Consider the following 27,809-nt stretch of genomic DNA (forward strand, 5'->3'; position numbering starts at 1 on the left):
CGAGACCCTCAGTCTCACTTCCCGGGAACGATGGGGCTTCTTGTTTTTGGAGAAACCCTCCAGCTGCTCCTTCAGACCCTGCCAGCTGAAGATGAAATCCGAGGCGACAGACGAAAACTGAGACAAATTTTTTGATGAAAAAAAATGACGAAAACCGAAAACGACGAAATCTGAAGGCGACGAAAACCGAGGTTTTACTATATATATATTCAGACCACTATTCAAAGCCAGCTGCTGGTGAATGGCTTATTCATGGATTTTTGGCCTTATACAAATAGTATTGGACTAAAAATCCAACCGGATGTCTTGACACCAAACATATAAAAGGTGCAGAGGAGCGAGATCAAAATAAAAAATTAAATAGATAATGGCAACTTTCAGTCATTATCTGAATGAGTTATATGTTTAATTTAGCAAGCCTAAACTAAACATTCACACATTCATTCTATAGCTGGGTGTTTATGGTTAGGCACCACTTGTGCGCGTCTGTTATAGAATACTAGCACACATGCATGTACACTGTACACATACAGTGGTGGAAATAAGTATTTGATCCCTTGCTGATTTTGTAAGTTTGCCCACTGACAAAGACATGAGCAGCCCATAATTGAAGGGTAGGTTATTGGTAACAGTGAGAGATAGCACATCACAAATTAAATCCGGAAAATCACATTGTGGAAAGTATATGAATTTATTTGCATTCTGCAGAGGGAAATAAGTATTTGATCCCCCACCAACCAGTAAGAGATCTGGCCCCTACAGACCAGGTAGATGCTCCAAATCAACTCGTTACCTGCATGACAGACAGCTGTCGGCAATGGTCACCTGTATGAAAGACACCTGTCCACAGACTCAGTGAATCAGTCAGACTCTAACCTCTACAAAATGGCCAAGAGCAAGGAGCTGTCTAAGGATGTCAGGGACAAGATCATACACCTGCACAAGGCTGGAATGGGCTACAAAACCATCCGTAAGACGCTGGGTGAGAAGGAGACAACTGTTGGTGCCATAGTAAGAAAATGGAAGAAGTACAAAATGACTGTCAATCGACAAAGATCTGGGGCTCCACGCAAAATCTCACCTCGTGGGGTATCCTTGATCATGAGGAAGGTTAGAAATCAGCCTACAACTACAAGGGGGGAACTTGTCAATGATCTCAAGGCAGCTGGGACCACTGTCACCACGAAAACCATTGGTAACACATTACGACATAACGGATTGCAATCCTGCAGTGCCCGCAAGGTCCCCCTGCTCCGGAAGGCACATGTGACGGCCCGTCTGAAGTTTGCCAGTGAACACCTGGATGATGCCGAGAGTGATTGGGAGAAGGTGCTGTGGTCAGATGAGACAAAAATTGAGCTCTTTGGCATGAACTCAACTCGCCGTGTTTGGAGGAAGAGAAATGCTGCCTATGACCAAAAGAACACCATCCCCACTGTCAAGCATGGAGGTGGAAATGTTATGTTTTGGGGGTGTTTCTCTGCTAAGGGCACAGGACTACTTCACCGCATCAATGGGAGAATGGATGGGGCCATGTACCGTACAATTCTGAGTGACAACCTCCTTCCCTCCGCCAGGGCCTTAAAAATGGGTCGTGGCTGGGTCTTCCAGCACGACAATGACCCAAAACATACAGCCAAGGCAACAAAGGAGTGGCTCAGGAAGAAGCACATTAGGGTCATGGAGTGGCCTAGCCAGTCACCAGACCTTAATCCCATTGAAAACTTATGGAGGGAGCTGAAGCTGCGAGTTGCCAAGCGACAGCCCAGAACTCTTAATGATTTAGAGATGATCTGCAAAGAGGAGTGGACCAAAATTCCTCCTGACATGTGTGCAAACCTCATCATCAACTACAGAAGACGTCTGACCGCTGTGCTTGCCAACAAGGGTTTTGCCACCAAGTATTAGGTCTTGTTTGCCAGAGGGATTAAATACTTATTTCCCTCTGCAGAATGCAAATAAATTCATATACTTTCCACAATGTGATTTTCCGGATTTAATTTGTGATGTGCTATCTCTCACTGTTACCAATAACCTACCCTTCAATTATGGGCTGCTCATGTCTTTGTCAGTGGGCAAACTTACAAAATCAGCAAGGGATCAAATACTTATTTCCACCACTGTATGCATGGAAGTGCAAGCTGTGCACACAGCAGTATTCTACAATACTAGTAAAAAAGGCCCGTTTCTGTAACAAATGAAACGGGCGCTAGCAACGTTTTCCTGGGAGTGTGTACGTTTGAGAGAGCCAGAGTGAATGTGCGGGTGCGTGACAGAGTGAGACTGTCTGTGTGACAGTGTGTGTGTGAGAATGAGAGTGTGTGACAGGGCCCCCTCCCCTGTTCCTAATGGCCCTCACCCCGTTCCCTCCCCTCCTTTTCCTCTTCCTTCCCACACTTTGAGTTCCTTAAGGCTTTCAAAAGTCTATGTACCCCCGTGGCTCTAACGCCCAGTATCCGGATACCCCACCGCTTTCCTCCTCACCCCTCCCCCAAGATGTAATACTTTCACGTCCTTCATTTTTTAAAAAAAGTGTCCTATCTACCCTGTGTACAAATGCCCGGCATTCAGATTGTGTTCCTCTCGTAAATTTCATTTCTTTCATTCATTCAGAACTTGCTCCCCCCCCCCCCCCCCCCGAACACTTTTGGTTCCTTCAGTCTTTTAAAACTGTCCTATGTACCCTGTGTGCTAATGGCCAGCATTGAGATTGTTTTCCTGTCCCAAATTTGCATGTCTTTCAGTCATTCACAACTCCCCCCCCCACTTCTCCAGTTTAACACTTTCGTTTCCTTCAGTCTTTTAAAACTCTCCTATCTACCCTGTGTCCTAATGGCCAGCATTCAGATTGTTTTCCTTTCCCAAATGTTCATGTCTTTCAGTGGTTCAGAACTCCCCCCTCCCCCTATTTAACACTTTCGGTTCCTTCAGTCTTTTAAAACTCTCCTATCAACCCTGTGTCCTAGGGGTAGATGCATCAAGCAAACGTAAAAAAATCAAAATCGTTAAAGGCCCTAACGATTTTTAAAAAACGAAGAATGCACCAAAAAAAAAAGTCACACATGCTCAGATCGGTATAGAAACGTACAATGTATCAAAGAATCACAATACACATCGTTAATCGGCCCCCAAATCATGCGCAGAGCAGCCAAGCGTTATGTTAGCTGCTCTGCGCATGCCACAAACAGTCAAAACACAGTCAAATCACAAGCACATGGCTCCCAAATCAAAACAAAAAAAAAAAAAAAGGGTCGGGAGGGGGCAAGGGTGCTCGTCCGAGGTGTCCTGTATGGACGGCCTTGCCCCCCCCCCCGCTGTTCCCCACTTTCCGCCGCTCCCCCCACCCCGAAAAAGCAAAATTCAAGCAGCCCCTGCCCCCCTCCCTTCCTCACTACTCTCTCACCTCAGCTCCGCCTCCCGACATCCTCCGTCCTGTGCCCCACCCCCTTTTGGGGTCGTCGCCGCCATTCCCCTCCTCCATCGGGCCCCCCTCCCTCTTACCGGGCCCGTGCAGCGCCTCTCTCCTCTGTCCGAAGGCGCTGCACGGGCAAGAAGAAAGCTGATGCCTGCCTTCGCCCAGCTTCGATGGCGCGTCTTTCTCCTCCTGGGCCCGCCCCTGTCTGACGTCGGTAACCTACGTAGGTTACTGACATCAGACAGGGGCGGGCCCAGCAGGAGAAAGACGCGCCATCGAAGCTGGGCGAAGGCAGGCATCAGCTTTCTTCTTGCCCGTGCAGCGCCTTCGGACAGAGGAGAGAGGCGCTGCACGGGCCCGGTAAGAGGGAGGGGGGCCCGATGGAGGAGGGGAATGGCGGCGACGACCCCAAAAGGGGGCGGGGCACAGGACGGAGGATGTCGGGAGGCGGAGCTGAGGTGAGAGAGTAGTGAGGAAGGGAGGGGGGCAGGGGCTGCTTGAATTTTGCTTTTTCGGGGTGGGGGGAGCGGCGGAAAGTGGGGAACAGCGGGGGGGGGGGGGGCAAGGCCGTCCATACAGGACGCCTCGGACGAGCGCCCTTGCCCCCTCCCGACCCTTTTTTTATTTTTTTATTTGATGAGTTTTCTGAGGTCCTTTGGACCAATCACAGCGCTTTTAGCTCTGCTAATGCGCTGGGATTGGCTCAAAGTTTGTTTGTTTTTTAACTTTACACTTTTTCCTGGCACAGAGCTGTCCTAACGAGAGGTCCAGACCTCTCGTTAGATTTCCTGCCTTTTTCCTGCGTAAAGGCAATCGGAAAAGGTTAGTGCATGTCGTTTCAATGGGGTTTTCACACTAATTGCTCATCTCCATTCCGTTTTCGTTAGCTGCTGGCTTCCTCGGTAAAAGCCCTTTGATGCATGCAACGGATCAAATTTTCCTCGTTGGAGAGTCATTAAAGGCTCATTTAGCTTTAGTGCATCTGCCCCCTAATGGCCAGCACTCAGATTGTTTTGCTTTGCCAAATTGTCTGTCACTGATATCACTGAGGTCAGTGCCTGCCTGCCTAGCAGACCACTTCCGGCAGGCACTGTCCCAAGCACATCCTGTTGGAGGTGAGAATTATTATATAGGATACTTGCACAATGGCCTTAGCATGTAAATGCAAGAAGCATAGACATGGGAGGAGCATGGGCAGCAGGGGCATAGCCAGATGGCTAATTGTGGATGAGCCTGAGCCTAAGGTGGGTGGGCATGGAATTCACCCCCCCCCCCATTTGCTCCTCTCTCCTTCCCTCCCTGCCCACAAGCCCCAAATATTAAATACTTGAGCTGGCAGGGATCCCCAAACCCTGCCAACTGAAGATTTCCTCCTCCTCAAGCAGCCAGCACTTTTCCAGATTGCAGCCAGCAGCACTTGCTTCAAATTGATACTGCTACTGACAGGCCGTACATGCTGTGCATGCTCAGGGCTTTTTGCTTGTGCGAAAACTGCCCACGTGCAGAAGGGCCAGTCTCAGCCTCAGTTCAAGGCAAGTGCTGCTGGCCAACATTTGGAAGAGTGAGGACTGCCTAAGGACAGAAAATCTTCAGCTGGCAAGGTTTGGGGATCCCCACCAGCCACAGCAAGAGTGTCGCAATTTTGGGTGGGCCTGAGTCCAAAATGGGTGGGCCCCCACCCAGGCCCACCTGTGGCTACGCCACTGATGGGCAGGACATGGGCACATCTCCTACTTATATGCACGTTATAGAATACTCTTAAATTACGCAAGTAAGTGCCACACGTAGCTGTGGTCCATTTATGCATGCCTAGTGTAATCCCCTATTAGGGTGGGAATTTAGCAGAGTAAGTCCCTATAGAATGCCACTGAGGGGGGGGGGGGAATGACTGAGAGGTCCCCGGGTGGGAGGAAGCCCAGCCCAAGGGGAGTAGCTTTGGAATAAGATGCAGACAGAAAGTGCACTGAAAGGAAGAGTGACCGGGGAGGTGGAGTTAGTTGTTAATAAAAAGAGTTGGTTGCCCTTTAGGGTAGGGGATGCTGTCGTTATTCACTTGTTGGTCCCTGGGTCTTTGGTTGCCTGAAGATCCCCTGTCATTGAGCTGGAGGGTGAAGGGGAGTCCCAGGATTTGAAAGAAGTGAATCCATTGGCTAAGGACAAGGAGAGTTACTGCTAAGAAAAACAGTAACTCTGGAGGAGGGCTCTGGGTGGGCAGTGGAAAGACGCAGCCCAGGAGCGCGGGTGATATGGCCAGATTTTCTAGCTCTAACAAACAATTTGTTCTGAATAATTTGGAGATGTTTAATTTTGAGATATTGATAGACCGGCATAAACAGAGTTTACTGTGATCTAAGCCAGAAATAAGTAGCACATGACAGGCTGTATGTAGTGAGGAGAAATCTAGAAAGGCACATAAATACTGAAGAAGTGTAAAGTTACCAGTTCTGATCTGGGCAGGGATTTTTTTTTATACTGGTATACATTATGGTTGTGAATTCTGAGCACAAATATTCTTTTATGCTTTGTCCTGTGTATGCTGAGGGAATTCTGAGTTTATGAAAAGCATGCATTGTAATAGCTTTGTGTTTGATTAGAGTTCAGTATTTTGATAATGGAATATTTAGTGGTGAGTATGTAAACATTTCTTTGATTTGTTATTCATTGGCTTTTTCCCTCCATTGCATTTAATATGTTTTTTTTTTGTTCTAATGCTCTAGTAAATTTTAAGTGTGTGCAAAAATGAAACATTACTTATTTCCTGTTTCATTTTGAGAGTGACATCAAGGATATTCCATAAATAGATATGTACAGTTATATGATCAAATGACTTCCAGAGAGCAGAGAGATGCAGTTTGTTCCACCAAAACACAGCCCTGTGTCAGGTCCCTTTCTGGTGCTTGTTCAATGAAGTGTGAGGTTGTATCTCTCTGCTCTCTGGAAGTCATTTGTTCATCTCCTACTTGCTCCTTGGCATTTGGATTCACCATAGGGGTTTTTTTTCCTCCTGTGTCCTGTTGTTGTGTGTGCAGTTATACACACCTTGTGCACCTAAGTACTGCCCTAATTGGCAGATACATGCCAAAACGCACTACGCATATTATATAAAGTAGCACATAAGTGCTATGGTGCATAATTGCAAGGTAGCGCCATACTGTCACTAGCGTGGAGAGAATGAAGATGAAACTCTAAGACAAAAAAACTGGTATGAGGCGGCAAAACTGGTGGAAGCGTTAAGTTGTGCTGGCAGCTCCCGAGGAAGTGACATGCTGTGAAACTGAGGGGCTCCCTAGACCTTGTGCAGTGAAATATAAAGCTGCTTCTTTAAAGCTAAGCAATTTTTCCAAAACTAGTCATTTGAAAAATAACAAAAAGAAAGAGTGAAAATAGATAAGTAAATAAGAATATAAGGTACATTAAAGATAAATAATTATAATTAGGATGGTGGCAGGTTTTTTTGACTTATGATGTATCAACTAGCGGCTATAAAATATTAGCACTGCTGTCAAAACTGAAGTCTTTCCTCCACCTTATAATCAACTGAGTCATCATATACTGGTGCATGTATTAACCAAACTTATTTTGTTAAGGTGGGGCATACACATGGACAAAGCAAGGGTGGGCCCAGGGGTAGCCAGACCTCGAGGTGGGAGGAGGCCAGAGCCCAAGGTTGGGGGGGGGGCATATTTTTGTCTGCCGCCCTACCACTTCCAACCCACAACCTCCACTGTACATCTTGGCTGGCAGGGGTCCCCAACCTCTACCAGCTGAAGCACCTCTGCCGCAAATACCTTGGCTGGCGGGGAGGGGGGTCTCCAACCCCCAGCAGCTGAAGCCTTCATCCAGCACTGGTCTCCAGTACCACACCGCATTGCCTGCCCTGGTGTCTCCTCCCCTCACGTCCAGCACACTCCTTTTAGTGAAACTGAGCATGACACTTCCTTAATATCCCAGTGGTTGCTGTCCTATCCCTCTCCCCTGAAAGTGAAACAAGAAGGGGACACCAGCTTCAAGTATTATGGGCATTCTTAACAGAGCAGGAAGCAGGTCTGTGTAGCCACCTAGTGATTACTGCAGTGGATTGCAAAAACCAAGGAACCCAGGTTCAAATCCCACGTCAACTCTTTTTTTCAATCGTGAGCTCTCCAGAAACAATTACCTACTGTACCTAATTATATGACACACCTGCCAACCTAAAGGCTATTGAGGTGATATACATTCAGGTACGGTAGGTATTTTCTTTTTGTTCCTAGAAGACACATTTAAGAAAAAAAAAAGAGATTTGAGCCTGGGTCCCTTATAGTCCACTGCACTAACCATTAGGTTGACCCTCTGCTCAGACATGTGTGTGGCCATTTTTTAAGAATGCTGCTATACAGACATCCATGACCCTTGTTTTCGCCCGTTTAAAATGTGGACATTTGAGTTCGTAAAATGGATGTTCAGGCAGGATGTTTCCAGTGCATGGATGTCCATCTCACGTACTTTTGAACAGGCTGTATGCTGTTCAAAAATACATGCGAGACAGTGGCGTACCAAGGGGGGGGGCTGTGGGGGCGGTCTGCCCCGGGTGCACGCCGCTGGGGGGGGTGCCGCTCGCCTGTCGGCTATTCGTTTTCACGCTCTCTTTGCCCCGGAATAGGTTACTTCCTGATCCGGGGCAGAGGGAGCATGAAAACGAAGAGTCGGCAGGCGCGCGGCACCCCCCCCCCCCAGCGGCGTGCATCCGGGGGGTTCTTTCGCTGGGGAGGAGGGCGTTGCGCTGTTCCGGGGGGGGGGCGCTGCACCCGGGGGGGCGGGGCGCATCGGCGATCCGCCCCGGGTGTCAGGCCCCCTAGGAACGCCACTGATGCGAGATTGACATTTGTTTGGGATGTTCTGACTTGGATGTTCTTTTGAAAATGCCCCTCCGTGTATGCTTAATAGTTTGTTCATCTGTGTTGTTTTTCAACTGCACATGCATAAAAGTTTATACTTTGTAGGTCATATACAGAAGTTGAAAAAAAGGGAGCTGCTCAGTGTAAAAACGAAAATGTTCAGAAATTGTGTATACTCCATGGATTACATCTTTTCAATCTCGTTTCTAAAACCATCCCCTTGAAAATTAGTTAATGGACTTTATTTCAAGATATGTAATTGCTCTGACCCCTCCCCCCCATCACCCTCACCCACCAGTTTTCTTTTGTGGTGGCCCTACTAATACATATTATTTTATTTATCTTCTAGCACCCTTTTCCACCAGTGAAATTTCAGCCTGGAAGAGCTGTGCAGCTTACTCCATTGGAAGATAAGGACATTAAAAAAGTTGACAGTAACCTTTCAAGTATTACACACTTTCCTATAAAACCTATTAAGTCTTCTTTACTTCCTCAGCTACCAAATTACAACAAGACTGAAGTATGCAAAAGGTCTTTCGAAACTAGTCCCTCTGATATTTCTGAGAGCAGTGTACACTCTACTATCCTTCCTTATATGAGTAACTGTGATAGCTCCTTTGAAGGCCTGAAACAACAATACAAAATTGAGGGGATGTTAAGTTTTAGTGAAGGTGAGTTAGATGCCTGCTTGGAACATTCCAACACTGAAGAACTCTTGACTGGATTTGACAACTGTGATGATGTAAACAACAGCTCTGCTTACCTCGACTCGAGTAGAATAAAAGGGACCACAGATGAAGGTGAAACAAGACCTAGATTAAAAAACGCAGACAGTTTAAAATACAATTGTGAACCAAATTTAGCAATACCATATGCCATTATGATCAAAACAGGAAAGGTCATATCTTCTGAGAAGATGCCAAGTTATGTTGCTAAGTGTGAAAAAAACACTGGACTGATGGATTCTATAGCTGAAAACCAAGTAATCCAATTAAACGGAGCTGAAGCATGCAAGGCTGAAGCTTCAGAAACAAATTATACTGAGTTGCAAAGTTGCTCAGTAGTAGAAACATATCCCAACCTATTAGTTCACGTTTCTCCAGAAAAACAATTGGCATGTGGTGCATGCTCTGTGGAGCTGCTTACATCAAATGACCAAGGATCAATTTCAGAAGTAAATGCAATGGAAATTAATCAGAAAGTGCCAATAGTGCAGATTACAATATCAGAGTATGAACCACAGAGGAACTCACATATTCAGTGTACCAAACAAGGGCCAATTAAAAGAAAAGGTATAATTAATGGCATTCCTTATAATGTCAATCACAGTTTCAATATATTTGCTCAAAAAGAGAATGTCAAAAACAAGAGAAATAAAAAATATAGAAATAAATCAGCTCCATCAAAGACCAAAATGAATTGCCGGACACCTGAAGACTATATTGTGTCTACAGAGATTTGTGTAAAACATAATATAACCCCTCAAATAAATAAGATTAATCTAAAGGAGATTATTGGTCCTTCTGTGACACTCAATCATACAGGGTTACCATCAAAACTTCAAAAGAAAAGGCCTCAAATGACATCAAACCATATGGTTAAAGGTGCCCAGAAATCTAAAAAGCAAGGTTTTCCTTGCACATGCAAAAGTTTAGCGAACATTAATAAATCTGCACCTCGACCACAGTCTACTTCTGATTTCATGGATCTGAAATATAGTGACATGTTCATGGAAATACAATCACATGAGCAGGGCCCAGGAATTTATGAAATGTTTAGCACCCCAATGTATTCCAATGATCGCGAACCTTTGAAACATGACAGTGAATATTGCAGAGACGCTTTTTCTGCCCCGCCTAGGAGATGCCTTCCAAACAAATGCTCCAGAACTGCTGCCACAACTGAGAACAGACTTAGGAATACCCAGAATAAAGCACATTCTAAAAATAAAAAGAGTTCTCTTGGGATAAAAGAAAAGAATAAAAGAACAATTCCAAAAGAAAAACCTTCACCGATAATAGATAGGGACAATGAGCTAGATAATGTGCTCATCTCGGGTCCAGACTGGCAAATAAATGTTTCCAGAAGTGATTCAGTTCTCCCTGATGAAGAGGTCCCTCTTCAGGTGTCAGAGAATTCACAGTCTATTAGAAAGAGGGAAATAAGTCTTAACTCAAACTTGTCAATCATTAAAGAAGCCACTTTGGAACAACCTGTGCACAACAGATATACAGCATGGAACAGTGCAATTGATTGTGACACATCTTTCAATTTATCAGAGGTGGTTGATCAGAAGATTGCAAGTTTCAGTATTTCTGGGAATGATTTAGTAGAGACAGGCCTAGAAAGTTACAAGAAAGCCATAGTCCAAGAAGAGGCCAATAAGAGTCTTACAGAACTGAAATTCAGCCACAATTTTGATAAACCTATACAATATGACAATATCCTAAAACATGAGGATCAGATTGCACTCTCTTTCAGAGAGAACAAAGGAACCAACCTTTCTCTGCAGCACCAAAACGAGATTATTTCATATGTGTGTGAAAGTAACTCCATACATTCGTTAACACAGGATAAAAATGATGAAGAGACTTTAGAATCTTTTGCCTCCGTTTCCAAGACCTACCAGCAAATTCTTGATTGTGAAAGTAATGAAGAACTGACTGATGAATTGCTGTGCTGCCTGGCAGCAAAACTATTATCACTTGATGAAGATGATGCCAAGTCTTCCAAAACACCTGAGAACAGAAGTATAGAAAATCTAAATGCCTTCAATATAGAAGAAAGAAATACGATGCATGGAGGTGACAAGGATGAAATGCAGGTAAATGAACTGAAGGTAATTTAAAGGATGCTAGCTGTACCAAACTTATAAAATATATGTGTCTCTGTCCCTGTTCCCCCATGTTCAGCTTTTGCTCTGTGTCCCCATCCCTTCCCATGTTCTTCACCCTTCTTTCTCCCTCTCTCCTGCACTCCAAACCCAGGGCCAGTATCTCTCTCCCCTGCTTCATAATACTGCATCTTGTTCTCCCCCTCCACTGATCCAGCTTTTTCCCAGTCTCCTCACCCTCATGCATCCCACCCTTTCTCTTCCCTCCCCTTCTTGCTTCCCTTAGATCTAGACTAGCATCACTCACACTCCTTTCTCCACCCCCCTTTTCCCATTCCCCTGCCATTGCTTTCCTTCCTCTCTTCGCCACCCTTTCCGCTTAGGTCTGGCATCGCAGTCTCCACCCCCTCTTCCTCTTAGATATGGCATCACATCCTCCTCTCTCCTCCCCCCTTTCCCTTTGGTCTGTCTGTCTGGCTGACATTGCTTCCCCCCCCCCCCCCGGACTAGTGCGGTATCGCTCTCCCCCTCCTCACTCATGCCCGCTCTGCTCCTGCACGTCTTTAAACTTTGAGGCTTCCGGCAGCAGCATCAGCAATGTAAGCACTGCCTTCTGCCTGCCCCGGAAGCACCCTCTATACAGCTTCCCACGTAGGTGGGACGCTGTCCAGAGAAGGCTTCCAGGGCTGGCCGAAGGCAGCGCTTACATTGCTGATGCTGCTGCCAGAAGCCTCGAAGTTTAAAGATGTGCAGAGTGGGGCAGATGTGGAGCGAGAAGGGGAAGAATGAAACCGCACTAGTCGGGGGGATGGGGGAGGAGGACACCGATGCAGCACCGCACCGGAAGGGGGGGGGGGGGATAAAGACGGCAGCACCGCACCAGTCGGGGGAGGGGGGGAGCAAGACGTTCATGGCAGCACCCCCTCACGAGTGCACCCAGGGCGATCCGCCCCCACTGCCCCGCCCTCGGTACGCCACTGAGGACATGCGAGGGGATGTTGGGTGGGCGGGCCTGGAGAGAAAGTGGCTGGGCCTGGGCCCATCCAGGCCTACCCGTGGCTACACCCCTAGTATTCCATAACAAAGTGTGTAACTTAATTGGCTTAACTAGCTAACCAGCCTTAATAACAGCACCTAAGAAGCAATAATGAGCACTAATTGGCAATAATTAGAATTTACAAGCACAACTTGCTAAGCAGATTCTGCAATGAACTGCACCCAAATTATAATGTGCTCAATTGAAAAGGGGCATGGTTATGGGCAGGGAAATAGGCGTTTCGTGGGCATTCCAAAATTTACAGGCGTAGTTGTAGAACATGGCTCAGTGCAGGGATTTATGCCACATTTTCGTTGGTGTAAATGGAGGCATGTAGTTTTACTGCTACTACTTATCATTTCTATAGCGCTACAAGGCATACGCAGCGCTGTACACCATACACAAAAAAGACAGTCCCTGCTCAAAGAGCTCACAATCTAGTTTTAGGCACTGGGATATCAATTAAGCATATTCTATATACTGTGCCTAAATCTAGGTGCCGCTTAAAGAATATGCTTAGCTGGAAATGTTTACTGTGCAGATGTTTTAGGTGCCTTATATAGAATCTGGCCCAATGTGTGTTTAACATGGAATAAACAGGCTACTGTAAAACGCGCTAAGGCATTTGCAGTATGTCGCTTCTTTGTGCATGCTAACTCATGTGCTACCTATTTTTTTAAAAAGATTTTTGGAGGGGGCATGCCATGGGTGGAGAATGGGCATGAACATGTTAGCACATTGCCATTAGAATGCACTAAACTGGCTAATGTGGAGTTAACATGGGAGCACGAAGGGATCCCATGTTAACATTTTTAACAGGTACTGCATGCTAATGAGAACATTAGCGCACGATCTGAAACAAATATTTGAAAAAGTCTTAAATTGTGCAATGTTAAATCGTGGCTTAGTGTGTGAGAAGGCCCACGTTAGGGCATGTTAAGCCCAAATTTGTATTTATTTATTACACAGTTTCTATACCGCGCTATCAAACTTTCTAGGCGGTTTACAATTTTCACTTACACAATAAAAATAGATTATCAATACTTGCTCTTCTAGCAAAACAAACAAAAATCACAGATAGCAAACATCCCTAAGCCTCCAGATCAATACCAAAGGCTTCCCTAAAAAGGAATGCCTTCACACATTTTCTAAAATGACCACAGTTATTCAATCGGCGAATTTGATCTGAGAGCCGATTCCACAGACTCACTCCTTCCACATTCTCATCTATGATCTTCCAGTCGTATACATTTTACAGTAGGTAAATCAAGTAACAACTTGTTATCAGAGCAAAGGGAACTTTTTGGACAGTACATTTGTAATATGAATAGCCAAACTGGCAGGAGCCTCATTGTTCAGACACTTACAAATTAGTGTCAGAATCTTAAATTGTGAGCATCATTTAGCCGGCAGCCAATGGAGTTTCATCAGAACTGGGGTGATATGGTCAAATCGAGCTGTTCTGGTCACTATTTTATTTATTTTTTATTTGTTACATTTGTATCCCACATTTTCCCACCTATTTGCAGGCTCAATGTGGCTTACATAGTATCGGAGAGGGGTTAGCAGTCTCCGGTGTGAACAAAATACAAAGTGATATTATGGTAAGGTAAGAGTTTGTGCGGCACAGCCACATTAGGGAATCGTACAGCGGAAGAGTTGTGTTATGTCCAATTATGTCCTTTGGTTTTGTTGTGTCGCAGAGAGCAGGCATTCAGGTTGGGTCGGTGGGGTATGCCTTCCGAAACAGGTGAGTTTTTAGTGTTTTCCGGAAGTTTAAGTGGTCATACGTCGTTTTCAAGGCTTTTGGTAGCGCGTTCCACAGTTGTGTGCTTATGTAGGAAAAGCTGGATGAGAAGATTGATTTGTATTTGAGTCCTTTGCAGCTTGGGTAGTGCAGGTATCCTTGCTAAAACATCTTGCACCATTTGAAGAGGATGCAACAGGGTCCCCAAAGCTCCAATAAACAAAGCAAGTGCTATGAGCAAAGATACTATTATGTATTCTTTTGCCATGCAACCCAAATCCTTCTGTAATACCAAATGTCTACTCTCTTCCCATTTCCACTATCCATGATGTATTGTAAGCCACATTGAACCTGCAAAGAGGTTGGAAAATGTGGGATACACGTGCAATAAATAAATAAATAAATAAATAAATAACTGATCTAAAGTTATCCTCTGACAAATAGGCCCTTAATCTACCCAAAAGCATGATTTTAAAGAAAATTTGTCTAGCCAGGCTCCAGACATGGCCTGAAAAAGAAAGTCATCCAGGAGTACCCAGAGATATTTAATTTCTCGTTTTAATGTCAATCATTAGACCTTCCAAATCATTTTGTACAGGAAAAGATAGATCAGTTCTGTCTGATATCATTATTTGAGTCTTAGCCATATTAAGTTTTAACTATTGGTCGACATCCAGCTCTTCGCTGTTGAAAAAAAAAAAAAGACTCAGGCAATCAAATGCCTCTGTAACAGATTCTCAGTAGGAAAAATGAACTGGATGTCGTCGGCATAAATTTGGTGAGATACTCCCAAACCTTTTAGAAGATTACATAAAGATAACATATAGATGCTAATCAATAACAGGTGAAAGAGCCAAACCCCGGGACACTCCTGAACAAATTTCTAATCGTAATCTGATTAGTTTGTACTTGAAAAATATCTACTACTCAAAAAAAAGAGCCCTACCCCCCCCACTCCCAATTCTTCTAAGCGTCCCAGCAGCAATGCATGATGTAAAGTAATTAAAAGCCGCTGAGATGTCTAGAGCCACCATAAAGTAGCTCAAGCTCCTATCAAATCCAGCCCTAATATTGTCACACAATGGGATAAGCAATGTTTCCGTGGGAAAACTCTGGATGAAATTCAAACAGAAAATCATCCACTTAAGGGCCTCAAAGTTTTTAGTTACTGGTGATCCTAGCCTGTTAGCATAAAAGGATACGAAGAAGCAGCATTCAAAAATGGAAAGTATGGGACAATGTAATTAGACCTGCAAATGTAAGACTGTTGAACTTTCCTAAAGAGTAGAATATCACCTAAAGATATGTTTAAAAATAACTGTTAGAAGTTTTAAGCTTGACAAAAGGATCTTTTCCAGTAATTATTCAAGCAGACTACCTACATGGAAAGAAACATGATTTAATAGACTCTGTGAAGGCGATATTTGCAGATTCTTTGGACTTGTTAAGATCTGGTATAAGTGATCAACATGCTACTTTGTTAGTTACTTTGGGAAATAGTTTTGATAGGAATCATTTATTGAAATTGCACTTTAGAAATAGGAATAAGTTGTTTAAGGTCTTTTCCAGACACTTTACGTAAAACTCAAAAACAGAAGCAGCAATTTTTGCTCCTTTGTCCTGGTATTATCCAGATGGGAGCTTCTTTCTACCTCAAGTTCCCTTGTAAATGTATTATAATTTACTATTCAGCAAAGTATATATTTTGGGAACCCTCTCATCTGATTTCTTTTGTGGCAACTAGAGGTAGGAGGACCCCTTCCAGGGGAATGAACCACTTAAAGGGGGCGATGGGATGATGGGTACTTGAAGGATCAGGCTACAGGAATTTTCCTTTTTGTCTTCTTTTATATAATTTTCCTTGTTCTTCCTACTTGGTATTGGAACCTTCTATTGGTGGGCTTTAGCTATAATAACGAATGGTAGCTTTTCTTTATGTTTCTTCTGATTAGAAATTTTCTTGTTGAAATTATTTCCTTGTCTTAAATTTCTTATATAGCTTTGCTGTGCAAGTTTACTTCTTGGTTTGTATAAGATAATTCTATAAATAATTTTTTTTAAAGGACATAAAGTGTTGAGTAGGCTGGAGATGTGATTATTTTCTTTTCATGTGGTAAGCCAGTGTTCTTTTACAGTCCAATACTTGCTGAGCCTGTTCCTTTCTGCATGCCTGAGGTCTTAGATAAAAGTGGAAAGCACTATTGATTGATGAGAAAAGCTGAGCTTGGTGAAGATGACTAAGAATGGGAATAGCATTATAGGGGCGTCCAATATGTGGTTCACCTAACCTGAGAATTGTAATGATTTTTTTTTTTTTACCTAATTAGACCGCACACATCATGAATTTAAAGTATGAGAGATCTATTTTGTGGATATGAAATAAGGATTGCTTCAATATTTTTATTGATCAAATACATACTGTCCCCAACCCACAGGACATCATTCTCAAATAGTTTTCCAGTACAAATCAACATTATTAAGCTGACAAAAACATCCAATGGTGCCCACACCCTTTTAAACCGTTGAATGTTACATCTCTTAATAGCAGCCACGTCATGTTTATGAACCAGACAGCATTCCAACAGGCATTCATTTATAAAGCAGTATTATCTTTCCATTCTGATAAAACCAGTTGTATAGCTTACTCCTTAAGCATAACAACTTACCTTTATCCTTGTTCAAAAGAGGAGACAAGATTGCTGATTGCATAACTCCTATTTTATAACTTAATTGAACCTGAATACCTAGCACAGTTGTAACCCTTTCCCAAATTGAATCCCCAAAATGTTTTAAATTCATATATGCAAACATCATCTGATTAAAAGTACCCATAGCTGATTTGCAGGACCAACACATACTAGACCCAGGCTTGGTCAATTTTGACACCTTATGAAGAGTCCATAATGCTCTGTGGGCAACATAGAACAAAGATTGCAAAACTGAGGCTGACAAAGGCAGACTACAAACCCCAAACATTTCCCATACCAACTCAGAAAAACTTTCCCCAGAATCATACTTCCAGATATGTGTTTCCAATGCAACACATTCAAACAAACACGTATATTTAACCTTCCTATATACTGCAGAACCCTTATTAGGCACCCCAGCCAGCTCAACATAAAAGTCCTTCAACCACCACCAAACCTGCACAACCAGACCTGAGCCCTGCAGACAATGCCTCACCACAACCACTGATAATAACTTTGTGGCTCCAACTTATACTCCCTCTAACTCTGAAAAGACTTAAATTGTCCCCCCCTGAAGAAGCTGGTGAACAAACCAAATACTCTTTTCCTGCCTGCTAGACCAATTAACTACACTATCTTGTATTCTAACCAGAATTATTCCAAAGAGAGGATATGATAGAGACATTTAAATACCTCAGTGGCGTTAATGTACAGGAGGTGAGCCTTTTTCAAATGAAGGAAAAATCCATCCCCCATAAGTCTTATAGGTTCTTAAAATCAGATCTGAATACTTTAATAAATCTACAAAAAGACCAGGTTTTGCAGCTCTGGCATATATATTTATTAAATGCTAAAAGCTAGCTAAAAATAGTCCTAGGCACCTTTCATCCTCTTTTTCTTTTCCTTCAGATGTTCTGCCTTTTTCTGAACACTGCCATCTCTTGCTCAAGCAAGGAAAATATATCTATATATTTGCCTTTCAAAACCTTTTGATGCAACTTCTGCAAGACCAGGCAATCCAATGAAGCAATCACACACAGAATGTGACCTCTCCTAGCCACCAACACTGCCTATTGCCCATCCTGAGCAACTCCAATCCCCTCCTTCTTCAATGAAGATCAGAGAGAGGAAGATTGAGAAGTTTACTGAACCAGCATAGGATCCCTTTGCACCCAACACTTGCATTTTTCCTCCTTTGTCTTATCATGTGTTTTAAATTCTTCAAAAACTACTTATTCCTTAATCGGTATCCCAAAGACTTTTTCCTATGTGTACCCCCCCCCCCCCCCACCAACTTGCAGATCCACCAACCTCGCTCTTCTTTTCCTTGTCCAACAAAGCACCGAATTCCAGCTTTCCACTAACCACTGCTGTCTGGCAATGGAGGACCCAGCTCTGCATCTCTCACAGAATTCATCTCCTCCCCGGCTCCTGCAGTTGGGGTCTGAACTCCACTTGGGATAGACTGCAAGGAATAAGCCCCATTACTCCATCCCCCTTTTCTTTTCCCTACCACACCCATATATTCCAGACTGAGACACCAGACTCTGAGTGGCCCAGCTCTGCCTGGTGACAACATCCATGCCTCTCCCTTTGCCTCCTGTGGACTGAGTTCCCCTATTAGCCTCCCTGAGACTACCACTTTTTTGGAGCCATCTCGTGACCTGAAGACCTCAGTCCTAAAATACATCAAATGTTGAACAAAACAAAGCAGGCACAAGAGTGGCCACCTGAATGCTCAAAGGACCACTCCTGAAGGAAAGCAGTAGCCGAGAGAAAAATACACTAGCTGTAAATCCCTGACAAACAAACAAAAACAAAAAACAAAAACACCAGCAGTACACACATGCCAGCAATGCAAACAGTCATCCCCATCTCCTGCTTCCGGAAAAACTACATTGCTTGTCTGACTCTATGGGCCAACACAGACCTTCCGCTACAAACAGCACAGCTCAAAAGAACAAAGAAACAAAACAAAAAAAAAAAAAAACAGGGAAAGGTAAGTGATATATATAAATACCACTGGACCTCACAACAGCACCAAACCTCTACACAAATCACTGTTATCCACATCTCAGCATCTCAGCACTCCAACCTGCCAACAATGATGTCCTCCCTGCCCAAATTGCTCACAGTGCCAGCTCCCCCCTCAATCCCACCCCTACCCATGCATTCCATCCAATTCCCTATATTTTTTGCCTGCCTATTAAAATACTAAACTGTCACCAAGCTCCTACTATTGTCCTTACCCCATTTCCCCCTTTTCCCACTCCCATCCTTTACCTCAGGAGTGGGCTACGATCTTATATGTCCTCAGTCAGAGTTACTGAGGGCATTTTTTTTTATAGCAGAGAGCAAATGTCTTTTTTCTGATTCTTATAAGTACTGTCAAACTGGGACAGATCAAAGGTCCATCAAGCCCAGCATCCTGTTTCCAACAGCGGCCAATCCAAGTCACAAATACCTGGCAAGATCCCCAAAAAAGTACAAAACATTTTGTTGCTTATCCCAGAAACAGTGGTTTTTCCCCAAGTCCATTTTAATAATGGTCTATGGATTTTTCCATTAGGAAGCCATCCAAACCTTTTTAAAACTCTGCTGAGCTAACCACCTTTACCACATTTTCTGGCAACGAATTCCAGAGTTTAATTACACGTTGAGTGAAGAAACATTTTCTCCGATTCATTTTAAATTTACTACATTGTAGCTTCATCGCATGCCCCCTAGTCCTAGTATTTTTGGAAAGTGTAAACAGATGCTTCACGTCAACCTGTTCCACTTTACTCATTATTTTATAGACCCCTATCATATCTCCCCTCAGCTGTCTTTTCTCCAAGCTGAAGAGCCCCAACCGCTTTAGCCTTTCCTCATAGGGAAGTCTTCCCATCCCCTTTATCATTTTGTTGCCCTTCTCTGCACCTTTTCTAATTCCACTATGTCTTTTTTTGAGATGCGGTGAGCAGAATTGAACACAATATTCGAGGTGCGGTCACCAAGGAACGATACAAAGGCATAATAACATCCTCATTTTTGTTTTCCATTCCTTTCCTAATAATACCTAACATTCTGTTTGCTTTCTTAGCTGCCACAGCACAGTGAGCAGAAGGTTTTAATGTATCATCAATGACGACATCTAGATCCCTTTCTTGGTCGTGACTCCTAACGTGGAACCTTGCATGACGTAGCTATAATTCTGATTCCTCTTTCTGACATGCATCTCTTTGCACTTGCTCACATCATCTGCCATTTAGACGCCAAGTCTCCCAGTCTCGTAAGGTCCTCTTGTAATTTTTCACAATCTTCCCGTGATTTAACAACTTTGAATAACTTTGTGTCAACATCAAATTTAATTACCTCACTAGATACTCTTTATGTTTTGAGTTCTTTGAAACAGTCACAATTTTGAGCTAATTTTAAATGAAAGGCCTTACTTTCAAATTGAAGCAGATGGAAAGCTTTCTTATTTACATTTTTTATTTATTTAAAATACTTATAGTCGGCACCATCCACAGTTCTAGGTGCAAAATATTAAAATTGTATCGATAAAAACCCCACGTATTACAAACAAAATAGACATTACAAACGGTGCCAAATAAGCTGTAAAAATGATAATACCTGGATAAAATCAAGATAAGGAGTATAAATTTGTCACTAGCATTTTTTAGACTGAACAATGCATTCTGAATTCCTTCTAGAAGCACAGCAGTATTCGGTATATTCTTTGTTTCATTATAGTAGTTGTTGTAATCTTGTTTTTTTTTTTTCCCTTTCTCAGAGTAAAAGTAATCCTTCCAATGTATCCAGCACGGATGACAACTCACTCAGTTTAATTGAAAACATGGTATTTTCAGAATTCAGTTCGATTAATGATGATCCTATCATGTGGACCAAGGGTGAAATCCTTGGAAAGGGAGCATATGGTACTGTAAGTTTCCTCTACAAATGAATTTTGAGACGAAGCTACATAGAGGCGTATTTTCAACATCAGCAAAATTCGTCCTTTCCTCTCTGAGCACACCACCAGAACTCTCGTCCACGCTCTCATTACCTCTCGCCTTGATTACTGCAACTTACTCCTCACCGGCCTCCCACTCAGCCATCTATCCCCCCTTCAATCCGTTCAGAACGCTGCCGCACGTCTTATATTCCGCCAGAACCGATATACTCATATCACCCCTCTCCTCAAATCACTTCATTGGCTTCCGATCAGATATCGCATACAATTCAAGCTCCTCCTCCTTACCTACAAATGCACTCAGTCTGCGGCTCCTCACTACCTCTCCACCCTCATCTCCCCCTATGTTCCCGCCCGTAACCTCCGCTCACAGGACAAAGCCCTTCTCTCAGTACCCTTCTCCACCACCGCCAACTCCAGGCTCCGCTCATTCTGCCTTGCCTCACCCTATGCCTGGAACAATCTTCCTTTACCCATACGCCATGCCCCCTCCCTACCCATCTTCAAATCTCTGCTTAAAACTCACCTCTTCAATGCTGCCTTCGGCGCCTAACCGCTCGAGATATATAGAATGCCCCAATCTATCCACCCTATCAGATTAACTGTTCACTCGTCCTCTAGATTGTACACTTGTCTTTTGATTGTTCTCTTGTCTTTTAGATTGTAAGCTCTTTGAGCAGGGACTGTCCTATGTTTAAATTGTACAGCGCTGCGTAACCCTAGTAGCGCTTTAGAAATGTTAGTTAGTAGTAGAGGCGTATTTTCAAAGCACTTAGACTTACAAAGTTCCATAGTAACCTGTGGAACCTTTTAAGTCTAATTATTTTGGAAATTAGTCCCACAGTGACATTTTTATAAGTGATAGTTTTTTTTTAAATCTCTAGTGTCTGATAGAAATTGTGTTTCCAGTTTAACTTTTGAAATGCTGATTTCCTTTTAGGTTTACTGTGGTCTGACCAGCCAGGGAAAACTAATAGCTGCAAAACAGGTCGCTCTGGATACCTCTGATCAAGTCTCTACAGAAAAGGCGTATAAGAAGCTTCAAGAAGAAGTAGACTTACTTAAAACGCTGAAACACGTTAACATAGTTGGCTATTTAGGGACTTGTTTACAAGATAACATTGTTAGCATTTTCATGGAGTTCGTACCCGGAGGCTCGATTGCTAGTATTATAAAGCGATTTGGGCCACTACCAGAAATAGTGTTTTGTAAATATACAAAACAAATTCTACAAGGTATTGCCTATCTACATGCAAACAGAGTCATACACAGAGACATCAAAGGAAATAACGTTATGCTTATGCCCACTGGTGTAATAAAACTGATTGACTTTGGGTGTGCAAAACGTTTAGCATGTGTAAGCATGAGTGGCACGCAAAGTGAAATGCTGAAGTCTATGCATGGGACTCCATACTGGATGGCACCAGAAGTGATAACTGAATCTGGATATGGAAGAAAATCGGACATCTGGAGTACAGGCTGCACCATATTTGAAATGGCAACAGGGAAACCGCCTTTAGCTCATATGGACCGTATAGCAGCAATGTTCTATATTGGAGCCCAAAGAGGACTTATGCCTTCCTTACCTGACCATTTTTCCAGAAAAGCAAGGGAATTTGTCAACGTGTGCTTAACCAGGTACGTTTCTGGGATGTATGAAATAACCCAACTTCCAATTAAAATGTTGTTGGCAGAAATAGGCAACTGTGTCCTTAGGAGGTTATTGTATAAATGGGCACCTCCTTTTAGATGCGCCGATACCGCATGGTAAGTCTACTCCAGAGGTTTTCAATCCAGTCCTCGGGGCACACCCAACCAATCGGGGTTTTCAGGATATCCCCATTGAAATCAATTGGTGTTTAGTGCTTTACAGCCCTAAGCTACATGACAATCTATAATGAAAGGACAGCTGATTGTTTTACTTTATGAAGTTGCTTTCTAATTAGACATTATCCATCACAGGTTAAAAACAGAAGTCATGTGAAAAAAAGAATTGGAACTCATAGCTGCTGTAAAGCAAAATTGCTTCTTTATAACAAGTGTTCTTTGAGAATAACAGGGTATCAATCCTCTCCGATGAGCAACATTGCCAACTAGAGCTTTCAAACATACTCTACTGAGCATGTGCAGGACGTTCAGTTTATAGCTACAATAAAACTTCTCCTTTAGGGAGGCAGCGGGCTATGAGAGGACTTATATCCTGCTGTCCTTGGAGAACATTATTACAGGTAAGCAATTTAACGTTTTCTGAGAATAAATGGGATGATCAGTTCCATGGCCAAACCATGGCTCTCTGTGCTAGTTACAGTTCATAAACTACATTTGCACAGTAAAGTGTCAGGATTTAAAGTAAATTATGATAAATCAGAAATTTTCAAAGCAGGGGCTTAGCCAGACACCCAATTTTGGGTGAGCCTGGGCCCAAGATGGGTGGGCAAAACCCCACTCAGTCCTATAGGTGATTTTGTCTCTCCTTCTCTCGCCTGCATGCCATATGTATGCCATATGGCCTCAAACATCCCTGTCTCCTGCATACCTTTTAAATAGCAGATTTTCACTGGCAGTGAGAAGCAACTAAGACACACTGGTCATGTTGGCCCTACAGCCTTCCCACTGCTGCAACTTCCTGTTTCCGCATAGGCGGGAATACGTCAGAGGGAAGGCTATGGGGCCGCTGTGAGCAGTATGTATCAGTCACTGCTTGCTGCAGGTGAAGATCTGCTATTTACAAGGTATGCAGGAGGGACAGTTGTTGGGAGTTTTCAGCTAGTGGGGCTTCAGAATCCCTGCCAACTACATCATAGATGTGCTGCTACTGGGTGGGCCTAGGCCCACCCAGGCCCACCTTTGGCTATGCCACTGTTTCAAAGTACATTTGGAAGGAGGAGAGGAGGCTTCACTTAGGAAAGCCTTTCCATTTAAATGGGCTAAAATGGCTATGAAGTATGTGGGAGAAAGGCTTCTTCATTTGAAGGATGTATCCAGCTTAATTTACAATCCTGTGTAGCAGACAGAGATGGACGAGTGAATGGAATGATCTTTCTGTCTTGGCTAGACTGAATTGCTTACGTGAAGATGAATCTTCTCCCTAGACTGCTGTATTTGTTTTTGACTCTCCCAGTTATGATACCTATCACTACATTAAAGCATTTCCAAAGAAAACTCTTTGATTTTATTTGACAGAGGCGGTCTCCCAGAATAGCAAGAGATCAGATGTATAAACCTAAAAAAGGAGGAAAGTTTAGCAGTTCCTAATCTGCTACAGTACGTTAGAGCTGCCCAATTAAGACACATCCTGGAATGGAAAATATTGGGTCTGCAAAAGTTATGGGTGAGCCTTGAACCGGAGGTGTCAGGGATCCCTTTCTCTGCCACAGAAATATTTAAATGTATCTATTATATTTATTCAAAGGCACTATTACATCCTTTTTTCCTGCGGGTCATTCCTCTCCCTATGCACCCAAGCATCATAAGTACATAAGTACATAAGTAGTGCCATACTGGGAAAGACCAAAGGTCCATCTAGCCCAGCATCCTGTCACCGACAGTGGCCAATCCAGGTCAAGGGCACCTGGCACGCTCCCCAAACGTAAAAACATTCCAGACAAGTTGTACCTAAAATGAGGAATTTTTCCAGTCCATTTAATAGCGGTCTATGGACTTGTCCTTTAGGAATCTATCTAACCCCTTTTTAAACTCCGTCAAGCTAACCGCCCGTACCACGTTCTCCGGCAATGAATTCCAGAGTCTAATTACACGTTGGGTGAAGAAAAATTTTCTCCGATTCGTTTTAAATTTACCACACTGTAGCTTCAACTCATGCCCTCTAGTCCTAGTATTTTTGGATAGCGTGAACAGTCGCTTCACCTCCACCCGATCCATTCCACTCATTATTTTATACACTTCTATCATATCTCCCCTCAGCCGTCTCTTCTCCAAGCTGAAAAGCCCTAGCCTTCTCAGCCTCTCTTCATAGGAAAGTCGTCCCATCCCCACTATCATTTTCGTCGCCCTTCGCTGTACCTTTTCCAATTCTACTATATCTTTTTTGAGATACGGAGACCAGTACTGAACACAATACTCCAGGTGCGGTCGCACCATGGAGCGATACAACGGCATTATAACATCCGCACACCTGGACTCCATACCCTTCTTAATAACACCCAACATTCTATTCGCTTTCCTAGCCGCAGCAGCACACTGAGCAGAAGGTTTCAGCGTATCATCGACGACGACACCCAGATCCCTTTCTTGATCCGTAACTCCTAACGCGGAACCTTGCAAGACGTAGCTATAATTCGGGTTCCTCTTACCCACATGCATCACTTTGCACTTGTCAACATTGAACTTCATCTGCCACTTGCACGCCCATTCTCCCAGTCTCGCAAGGTCCTCCTGTAATCGTTCACATTCCTCCTGCGACTTGACGACCCTGAATAATTTTGTGTCATCGGCGAATTTAATTACCTCACTAGTTATTCCCATCTCTAGGTCATTTATAAATACATTAAAAAGCAACGGACCCAGCACAGACCCCTGCGGGACCCCACTAACTACCCTCCTCCACTGAGAATACTGGCCACGCAATCCTACTCTCTGCTTCCTATCTTTCAACCAGTTCTTAATCCATAATAATACCCTACCTCCGATTCCATGACTCTGCAATTTCTTCAGGAGTCTTTCGTGCGGCACTTTGTCAAACGCACTTTGTCATCTTTCTGGTTTTTGCTATCAACTTTTCTACCTGTTGGCCACTTTAAGATCATCAGGGAAAAGAAGTAGGTCACTACCTATACTGGGTTTTTGCAGCTGAAAAACAAATCTTAGCTGCCAAATTCTAGACCATACTTCAAGCTTTGCTAGACCCCTCCCTCGTGTTATCTATACCATCAGGGATGAATTGCATTTGAAACCAGTTTTAAATGTATCCCTTTTAGCATAGATATTTGGCTTCAAACCTCGCTGGATAAGGAGAATTTCAGACAGCTACCTTGGCAGTTTCTTGACTTCATTGCTTTCTTTCAGGGACTTATTCCTAAGTAACCTGTATCAGATATAATACCTAATCATCATTTGGTATATCTTTGCACATTTTGGAATTAAACATGTATCTATTATAATTATTCTGTTTATTTATTTACTTCTTGGTGTCAGTTGTTTCTATTATGTTCATACTTGATATGTGTAAGGAGTATATTACCTGCATAAAAGGTCAGAACAGCTTCCTATGAAGAAAGACTAAGGAGGCTAGGGCTTTTCAGCTTGGAGAAAGAGATGGCTGAGGGGAGACATGATAGAGGTATATAAAACAATGAGTGGAGTGGAACAGGTGGATGTGAAGCGTCTGTTCACGCTTTCCAAAAATACTAGGATTAGGGGGCATGCGATGAAACTACAGTGTAGTCAATTTAAAACCAAATCGGAGAAGATGTTTCTTCACCCAACGCGTAATTAAACTCTGGAATTCGTTGCCGGAGAACGTGGTGAAGGCGGTTAGCTTGGCAGAGTTTAAAAAGGGGTTAGACGGTTTCCTAAAGGACAAGTCCATAAACCACTACTAAATGGACTTGGGAAAAATCCAAAATTCCAGGAATAACATGTATAGAATGTTTGTACGTTTGGGAAGCTTGCCAGGTGCCCTTGGCCTGGATTGGCCGCTGTCGTGGACAGGATGCTGGGCTCGATAGACCCTTGGTCTTTTCCCAGTGTGGCATTACTTATGTACTAGTATACCTACATTCATTATAGGGAGAATAGGTGAGTGGGAAAAGCTTTTGAAGATTCTAAAAGCTAGTACCTTGTGAGGAATTAAAACTATGGATTAAGAACAGGATTTCTTCCCAGCTGCAACAACTAAATTATCTAATTATCTTAGCAGTACATATTTAGATTGCTACTATCCGATACGCAATGAAATTCATCTGGGGAGCCTCTCATTTTCTCAAACCCTGGCCCCCAGCAATGACTCTCACTTTCTATACTCTGATGCACCCCAACAGTCACTCCTACTCTTCCCCCAACCCCATCAGCCCTAGCTGTTGCTCTCAATCCCTCCAGCAGTCACTTTTGTTCTGCCTACCTTCATCAGATTGCCTCTTGATGTCCTCACGCTGCCTGTAGAGCACAAAGCCTCCTTCACTTGCAATCGCACACGTTGCTAGTTCTGGCCAGGACATGAAAGCTAATGCCCACAGCAGTGTGCACATCACTCTCCAGCAACAGACTGCTGTTATGTGTATAGATGTTCATGTTATCAGTAATCATATTATGACTTCTTGATACTATATCTAAAGTGATCATTCTTCACACAACAAAGCTTGATTGGATATATTTAGCTCCAGAGAAGGCAGAATACACTTCTTGTTTTGTTGAGAGTTGCCTTTAATGATGTGCTTTATACTCTTTTCTTTAACACAGGGATCAATGTGAGCGACCCTCAGCATCGCAGCTGTTGCACCATCCTTTTATCAAGCGGAACCACTGATGCTACTAAGAGGACATTAGCCAATAACTGTAATTGTAAATATGCCTACTTTTGTATTTCTAACTACAGCATATAATTCAGTAGGAAAACATTTGTTTGCCAACAGCAAAGTTTATTTGAAATAGAATTTCTCAACCCGTAATTTCAATGAACTGGAATCAAATTGGGCTATCAGCAAGTATAGAAATTATGTAATTTGGAAACTGTAAATAAAAAATACAAACTTTAAAAATGTCAGTTTGATTGTTGTAAAACATTATGAGGATAATTTAATAAGGGGGAGGGGGAGAACGAAGAGGCCAAATAGGCATCTGTGCGCGTTTATAAAATATTAGCACAAGCAGCAGAAAACACACCTACTGTACATTACAGGTGTGGACAGGTACACCTGCCCGAGTCAGTTAAATATTTGTACAGCTATTCCCTTAAAAAAAATCCTTATACCCACTGTGATACAAGGGGGCCTTGGTGCGTAGCAAATCCATATGCCAATGCCACCACAGGGTCCCTTTTACTGCAGCTTGGTAAAAGGGGCTCTAAATTTGCAGACGATACAAGACTATTCTAAGTTGTCAAAACACATACGGATTGTGAAAAATTGCAGGAAGACCTTAGGAAACTGGAAGACTGGGCATCCAAATGGCAGATGAAATTTAATGTGGACAAATGCACAGTGGTGCACATTGGAAATAATAATCCGAATCATAATTACCTGATATGCTATGGTCCACTTTAGGAGTCAACACTCAAGAAAAAAGATCTAGGTGTCATTGTAGAC

The 27,809-nt window shown here is 43.2% G+C and overlaps 1 protein-coding gene across 1 annotated transcript in view; it reads left to right on the forward strand.

The window, feature by feature from the left end:
• MAP3K19 (mitogen-activated protein kinase kinase kinase 19) overlaps positions 1–27,225 on the forward strand; it is an 86,876-nt gene extending 59,651 nt beyond the window's left edge. The window contains exons 11-14 of the mRNA XM_030210568.1: positions 8,639–11,128; positions 20,368–20,517; positions 21,488–22,185; positions 26,965–27,225. Coding sequence (XP_030066428.1) covers positions 8,639–11,128; positions 20,368–20,517; positions 21,488–22,185; positions 26,965–27,031 — 3,405 coding nt within the window. The 3' untranslated portion in view covers positions 27,032–27,225. The remainder of the gene's footprint in view (positions 1–8,638; positions 11,129–20,367; positions 20,518–21,487; positions 22,186–26,964) is intronic.
• Positions 27,226–27,809: the final 584 nt, after the last annotated feature.

The sequence above is a fragment of the Microcaecilia unicolor genome, chromosome 7, assembly GCF_901765095.1.
Source record: "Microcaecilia unicolor chromosome 7, aMicUni1.1, whole genome shotgun sequence".
NCBI classification, from domain to species: Eukaryota; Metazoa; Chordata; class Amphibia; order Gymnophiona; family Siphonopidae; genus Microcaecilia; species Microcaecilia unicolor.